Source organism: Diadema antillarum, unplaced genomic scaffold, assembly GCF_040938485.1.
Source record: "Diadema antillarum isolate AM-2024a unplaced genomic scaffold, OU_Dant_1.0 seq00000135_RagTag, whole genome shotgun sequence".
Classification (NCBI taxonomy): Eukaryota; Metazoa; Echinodermata; class Echinoidea; order Diadematoida; family Diadematidae; genus Diadema; species Diadema antillarum.
In genome coordinates, this window is record NW_027271212.1 from 1,105,001 (window position 1) to 1,112,549 (window position 7,549).

Consider the following 7,549-nt stretch of genomic DNA (forward strand, 5'->3'; position numbering starts at 1 on the left):
GTAGAACTGAGTGATTAACTCCTTCACAAAGACAAAAGAAACTGCATATTTTTTTACTGATAAATATTACCTGGGCACCTGATGTCTTGGCAACTTCAATGATTTTCTGCTTGTTGAGGTAGCTGAGTTGTGAGGCAGCAGGCCCAATATGGTAGGCTTCATCTGCCTGCAGAGAAAAGATGACAAACCTTACAAAATCCTCAAGGATCTAATCAAAGGCAATGCTATTTGTGGAAAAAAAGACTTCCTTCTGAGTATTTTTCCCAATTACAGCTTCCACAAATTACATATATCCTGTGTACGAGAGAAGAGAGTAGATTCCAGAGACAAGATTAAAAAAACTACTTGTGCAAGATGCCACAAAGATTATTACAGCTTGCTATGAATCTGCGATAACTTAGACAACGAACCACAGTACGACTATAATTTGTTGAATTAATGCAGGATGGAAGTCATAGTGTACTAGCATGACTGAACAGAAAAAAAAAAAATCAACACAATAAGGGTAACTCAAAGCCTATCTCAGATGTACACAAGCGCATATGATTTAAATGGTCAAAACTGGTTTCAATCATACTCTTGTCCTTGCATTGGTAAGTCGAGGCTGTCTAACATTCAGGATGCAATCAACATGAAAGAAGGGACAGCCGTTGTTGGGTTTGTTGAGAACAAAAAAGCAACACATGCTGTCCCTTTGTAACTAGGAAACTATTTTATGACATATTACAAAAATTACAGAATAAAACAAACAAATTAATTTTTACGAAACACTACAAATGGCTACAATATTATGTCGAATTTTATGCAGTGCATGTCTTGAACAAAGGAGGTGTCTCCTCATTGGACTTTAGGAATTAAAAAGTCTAACAGGTATGACGTAGGCAATGATTTCAAACACATGGTGCAACACCTCAGGATGCTCACTCTTAAAAGGGTGACCACATTCTCTGAGCCACTAATACGGTTCTCACCATTAGAATGGAGGCTACAAGCAGATTATGTTCAGCAATTTGATGACTTAGTTTGGATGAGTTAAAACGAAAACCAAATTGATATTTCCTACCATTGCAACATGCATTGAGTGCCTGTCTGCTTCGCTGTACACTGCCACTGTCTTCACACCAAGCTTACGGGCCGTCCGGATCACACGGCATGCAATCTCTCCACGATTGGCAATTAGTACCTTGCTGATTGCTGATGATGATGCTGTTGAGATGAACAACATAAATGATTAATACATTTTCAAGGTTATCACCATAGTCATGATGCTTGTAATGCATGTATTTCTTATCAAACACAGAAAGGTTAAACTGTCAAAATCAAAGAGGACATGTGAGTTTGTCTAAAACTTTTCTGACTTAATATTTGTGACTTGAGGTGATAAATTTTACTGGATGACTATTACATGAAATGCAATGTTTACATAATGTTTAATATTTGTAATACTTCTCACTCCACACTAAACTGATATGATCACAAACACAGAAATTACAACAAATACATGTGCTTTATAGGTTACCTCCAAATAAAACAGGATTGATCTATCTATCTATCTATCTATCTATCTATCTATCTATCTATCTATCTACCAGTATCATCTATCTGTCTATCTATCTATTTACATACAGTATGTATTGAGTGATAGTTAGCTTCATTTACTCACCTGATCTCGATAAACATCCATTTTGCCATCCTATGTTTCTTGTTAACTGTGCAAGATTTCTGAAAAATCATGAAATTAATAGACATGTTATTTGTTGAATGAAGTAATGCAAAGGGTACTCACACAAAGGCCCATCTTTTAAACTGACATTTGCTCTAGACGTACATTATCACACATAGTCAAAACCCATGTCAAGTTTCAACTTAAGCAAACTGTCTGCCAAATCTTTTCTACATCAGGAACACAAACTCATATTGACTTTCCTACACATGAGTTTGCTAGAATGCAAAAGAAATGAAGTATTCTAACCAAATTTCAGGTTAATTTGAGTAGTAAATTTTTAGTTGAAAATGGCACTGCTTTCATTGTTGGTTTGTTGCTGTTGGTTTTTTTCCATCTGGAAGCCCACATACCTCCTGCCCATGAAAGTAACATTCAAACTTTCATACAGACATGCATAAATAGACACATTATTGACACATATTTTAATCACAGCTATGCATTTTTTTTTTTTTTTGTCATGAAGTTAATCACATACTTTCAAAAAAAAAAAAAATAGAGGGTTTAGTATTATCACAGTACAAATATTACATAACTGCAGCAAGCATACACATGATGTACCCTCAGTCTGCCCTAAAAGAATGACTCTGTACCTGTGTAGGCAGAGTCATAGACAATAGGGTAGCTAGACTGAGGCACAGTAAGAGCTACCGGTATCATGTTATGGCCGGCACCACGTTTTTAGACGTGGGGGGCAATTTTTCTGGTGCCACTTCCGGATTTCTGCAGCTGACAAGCAAAAAACAAAACAAAACAAAACAAAGCCTTCAGCGCAACTTTCTGCTGCCACTTCCGGGTTTCTCCAGCTGACAAGCCCTAAGTGGTGATAATCTATTTAAAAAAAAAAAATTAAAAAAAAAAATAGTTCTGCCGCGCCGGCCCTGCAGGTAATTCCAGTACGGTAAAGGAGCGTTGAAACATGTCTGAAGTACTCAAAACTAGATCCATATACTTAGTTGATGCATGCATCATTATAATCTTTATCAGCATAATATCACTATCAGTATGGCCATTGTTCTTTGAGTTTGAAGGTCAACAGCACTCCAACAGGGTGCAACACACGCACTGCCGGTGGCACATGACGCAGGAGGTGCGGGTATGTACTTCTAAGACCAAGTTCCAGTGTCGTATCAACACCAACGTGAACCAAGACTCCTTAATAATAATAGTCAGAATGGCTGGAATAGAGCTATATTCATGATTGGTAATGTAGCATTGCAGTATTCAAGGAGATAGATCCGACCGGGACCCTCACAATAGTTGTTTTTGATTTGTTTTTAGCATGTTTAGAGACTAGCGTTAGAATAGATATCTAGCTATTATTAAGCAGATCCTCACATAATGTAGCCCCTATGCCAGTTGTGGCATGCAAGATCTGGATCACAGAGATGTAATAACTCATTTAAAATCAAACTTAGATTTAGAGTTTTGCGGCCACATCATGGTTCATCAGGTTCATCACACATTGAAACATTCAAGAAGAAGTGTGTATACAGAGCCCTTACACAATTTACAGCGAGTGGGACTATTCATGACAGCAGTATATAGAGCTCCCTGACTTTTAATAGGACGCCGATGTCACAATATCAAGTCTTTGTTAAATTAAAGTTACAAAAGGGATAAATATAGATGAATTACTACCGACCTTGCATTTAGATACCAAATCAAGGGCGAAGTCATGTTGCTAAACTACTTTTTAGGTCCTTCTTCAGCAATAAGCATGATAAGTTTTCGCGAAATAGAATAGTCTCGTTCCTTAAATTTCATGACAAGCTAGATATTTATTTCCTATTGAATACTTACTTATCTTAACAATATCAATATATTTGAAATGTAGTCAAATTAAATTTTGTATAATTTTCATGATTTATATATTTTCTATTGATACAAGAAAATTTTAATTTTCCTTAAATTCTGTCATGCAGATGTTCTGATTGGCAATGTTGTTAACAGCAACCAGTATCAACAGCACAAGGAAAAGGTAAGAAAAACACTCTCTCCCTGTCTTATTACTTCGTCAGATCTACAACGTGAACGAGGTGTGTGGAATGAAAATTTAATGTATATTTTGCTCAGTTGTAGCCTTTACATGTTTGATCTGTGTATCCTGTTACATTCCACTGTGTTCTTGACATCACTATTTCGACAGCAAATAGGTTGTTAAATGTAGTCCCACCCCTTGGTTCCTCCGTCGGTAATAAAGCCCTAGTCATTGTAGTACAGTTGAACCTCTCGTATCCGGACAAGTCGGGACCGGGGCTCATCCGGATAAGGGATTTGGCCGGATACGGGAGACTCAATGCTTTATACATGTACATAATATACATACACATGTACAGTAGCCCATTGTAGTACCACATGTAGTAATGTGTATACTGCAACCTTTTCATTGTTACACTCAGTAACAGACCCCAAAATAGAGGTTCGTGTTTGCAAGAATGAAATCATTTTCTTTTATAAATTCTTGGGATTATTTACCTAAATAACTATTTAGAAATGTATCAAGTAGAGTTCTATATGTAATTCATGTGTGTCTGTGTAGGAGTTCTCAAGGAGTTGGGAATCCCCCTTTCCCTCCCGTAATTATTTAACAAAAAATCACGGCGAGATTGCGGATCCGTATAATAGAGAGATCCGGATAAAGGGAGGCCGGATAAGAGAGGTTCAACTGTAGTTGGAAAGTTACGTACGGTCGCAGTGGCACGGATAGGAATGGGATGAATTTAGATCTGTGAAGTTACTCCAGGCCTAGGATCTGAGGTACTGCTATTACATGTTAATTGGTCCATACTTTCCTATTTTATAGTCATGTTTTTTGTCATTTAAGTGATGTAGAGTTGCTTTAATTATCATCTGTCGTAAATTTTGGATAATTTATTATAACCGAGTGGTTTTCATTGACATTGTGTTTGCTGGTGAAAGGCTGCATATGAAAATAATCTATCTTGATTTGTGATCTTACCACCATCTGAAACTGCAGCAGCCAGTAATTGAATTAGTAAGATTGACATATTGCCCATCACTAGTTATAGTTTGCGATTATTACCAATTAATAGCAGCATGCTGCAGTAACCACAAAATGATGAACAAAAGTGGAAAAGGTTTATTTTCTTCAAGCTCCAAGTTCTAATCTTATGCAGAGTCTAGTCATAGTACTACTGCAAAAGTGGATACCTTCTCGCAACTATTTTTTTGCGCTTGGCTGGGTAAGAAGAGTTTCACTTGTTTTTAATTCCGCGGAATCGAGACATCATGCACAGGAATATGTGGCAAGCAAAAATATTTGCATGCTTTTATTTTCGCGCTAGTTTCTGATTGCGCGAAATGCGCGAAAATTTCAACACCGCGAAAATTTCCACTTTTACAGTACTCATCAGAGGGTGGCTCTTGAGTAAATCATGATATTTGTTCATTTTGTGCTTAGTTATAACTGCATTAAAATCCAGTATTGATTTTTAGCTCATGAATATCATTGAATTGGCATATACAAAAACATTTTTATCCAAGAGATAATTGCAGCAAAGATCCTAAGTAGGATCTTTGATCTCAATTGGAAAATGCCATTGATTTCTTACAATTTCTATTTTGTCTAGGACAAGTCACTCAGGTATGACGACTACAGAATTGGAGTTACAGGCACATGCCCTTGTGGACCGTGTCATTGACAATGCACGTAAAAGGATTGTGACGGATCTTGGTGACACAACAGAAGTTTTCAGTCGGCCCGTCTCATCAGTGAAAACATATGACAGTCTGCTGTTTCGAGAGACTGAGGACTATGAGATTCCAAACATTGAATGGATTTCCATTGAAGATTTCACAGTTGATGTAGGCAAGAAGAAGATTGATGAATTTGTGAAGGTGAGTCTGTTTACCATATTCTCATCATGTCCTCTTTCTCTCTCTCTCTCTCTCTCTTAGGTAAATCATATCAACCCATTATTGGTTTCTGTGCTGTGTTTTAAAAGGTAGTAAGTGCTAATTTTTGTAGAGGATACACATTGTATGTGTGACATGCAATAACAGGCAAAGTCCTTACATATAGACTTGAATTCATAATTACAACTTACTAGTTACACAAAATTTCATAATTGAGCATTTTTTACAAGATTCTGGGACTTTCACCGGTGAGAACTTTCAAAACCTGAATGGATAGTACCAAAAAATGTATTTGGATGACAAATCTGAAAATTGTTTGTTTCTTTGAAAGTTTATCACACCAGGAGCATCTCATTCAGTTCTATTCACAATGGGCAGAGCTGGTCATGATCCAACTTGATGAAGTGTTTTGTTCTCATCATTTTGTTCTCAACAGCTTGATTTTAAGCAGATTGACATTTCCTCTCAGTTACAAAATGTGCTGTTTGAGAATGAGCTGCCATTCTAAACCTTTATTTCTGTCATAATTATCAATGTTATCATCATTGTTACCACTGTTTATACAGATGTATAACAGTTCACAGATGCAATTATCAGTATTCCAGATGTTTTTCCTCCCATGACAATGCATGTGTGCTATGGTTTACATTACAGACCTGGGAGTATGACCAAAGCTGGCTCTACTGCATTGACTTCCTACGGGAAGAGGATGACCAGTACTCCAAGAAATACCGCTACCAGGTCCGATGGAGCGTCCCAACTCGCAGGAAACCCATTCCCCGTGCAACAGCATGTGTGTATTTCACCATTGAGGTGTCCAAGATCAAACCCAAGGTAAGAAACAGCGATAGATCAAACCTGATTTCTTATGGTGAAGTTGGGATTCCTTGGATAACTCTTGCCTGGGGTCAGAATGTGACACGCTAGACAAGTGGGATGAAATCAATCAGTTTGCTGCACGAGGATATCCTCAAGTACGATTGCCTCCCACCAACAAAGGAAATTAATCATATACAAATACAGTAGATTAAGCCAGAGGTTATCATGATTAAAATGTAGCACTATTGCAACTTTCTTACTTCACTTCATGACAGCTGCATCATATCTGTGCCACACACAGTGAATTGCATGTTTATTATCAACCATCCTGCAAAATGTACATATCAGTTGCATGATGATGCACATCATCTTTTGAAATGTGTTTCAACTACTTCCAAATGCATCTTTATTTATTCCTATATAGTTTTATGATAGTCTCTGACAAATTTTTGCCATTTGGAGAGAGTTTTCCCAGGGATATTGAAATTTGGATACATTGTACAGTAGTTTGTCTCACAGTCTCGCATCTCTTTTATATCTCTACATGTTTCATTTGTGTTGCTCAATATGTGTTGATTTTTTTTTGTCATTCTGTTGCTCGACTGTAATAATCCTTCCCAGGTAGATGCAACATAGTGCTTCTATGAAATAATTCTTATTCATGTCTCAAAGATACCTATCGTCCTTGGGGTGATACGACCTTGTATCTCAAATATGTCAGATGTTCAGAAGAGCAACAAAAAAAAAAAAAAAAAAAGATCATGGCAGCCAAAGCACTACATCAAATGGGATAGCCTTTCCTTTTGACATAGCTGGGATTTTGACAAGACATCACTTAACTGATTCACCAAAATTTGAGATACAAGGCCATGTCACCCCAGCGATGATATGCATTCTTTTTTTTTTTCTTTAGGAATTGAAATGATTTGGTTTTGCACTGAAAGAATCATGTGATCTTCCCCCTTTGCAGACATCTACTGTCTCTGTATACTATGTATTTGAGACCAACCGACTTGTCCACCAACCCGGCCTGTCAAGATTCAGGGAACGCTGGCTGAAAGATCTCATCGACACAAAAATCCTCATCATGGACACAGTCACCTTCTGAGCGATACCATGTGAACAATC

General features: G+C 37.2%; 2 protein-coding genes across 2 annotated transcripts in view; one reads left to right on the forward strand and one right to left on the reverse strand.

The window, feature by feature from the left end:
* Positions 1 to 3,438, reverse strand: part of LOC139727530 (methylcrotonoyl-CoA carboxylase subunit alpha, mitochondrial-like) — a 14,966-nt gene extending 11,528 nt beyond the window's left edge. The window contains exons 1-4 of the mRNA XM_071638504.1: positions 3,369 to 3,438; positions 1,664 to 1,722; positions 1,064 to 1,206; positions 71 to 166 (exon numbers count right to left, since the gene is read on the reverse strand). Of these exons, the coding sequence (XP_071494605.1) occupies positions 71 to 166; positions 1,064 to 1,206; positions 1,664 to 1,722; positions 3,369 to 3,403 (333 nt within the window). The 5' untranslated portion in view covers positions 3,404 to 3,438. The remainder of the gene's footprint in view (positions 1 to 70; positions 167 to 1,063; positions 1,207 to 1,663; positions 1,723 to 3,368) is intronic.
* A 1,894-nt stretch (positions 3,439 to 5,332) lies between these two features.
* LOC139727517 (A-kinase anchor protein 14-like) lies at positions 5,333 to 7,549 on the forward strand. The gene is made up of 3 exons (XM_071638491.1): positions 5,333 to 5,584; positions 6,257 to 6,436; positions 7,392 to 7,549. Exons 1-3 carry the CDS (start codon positions 5,333 to 5,335, stop codon positions 7,527 to 7,529), a joined length of 570 nt encoding a protein of 189 aa, XP_071494592.1. The 3' UTR covers positions 7,530 to 7,549.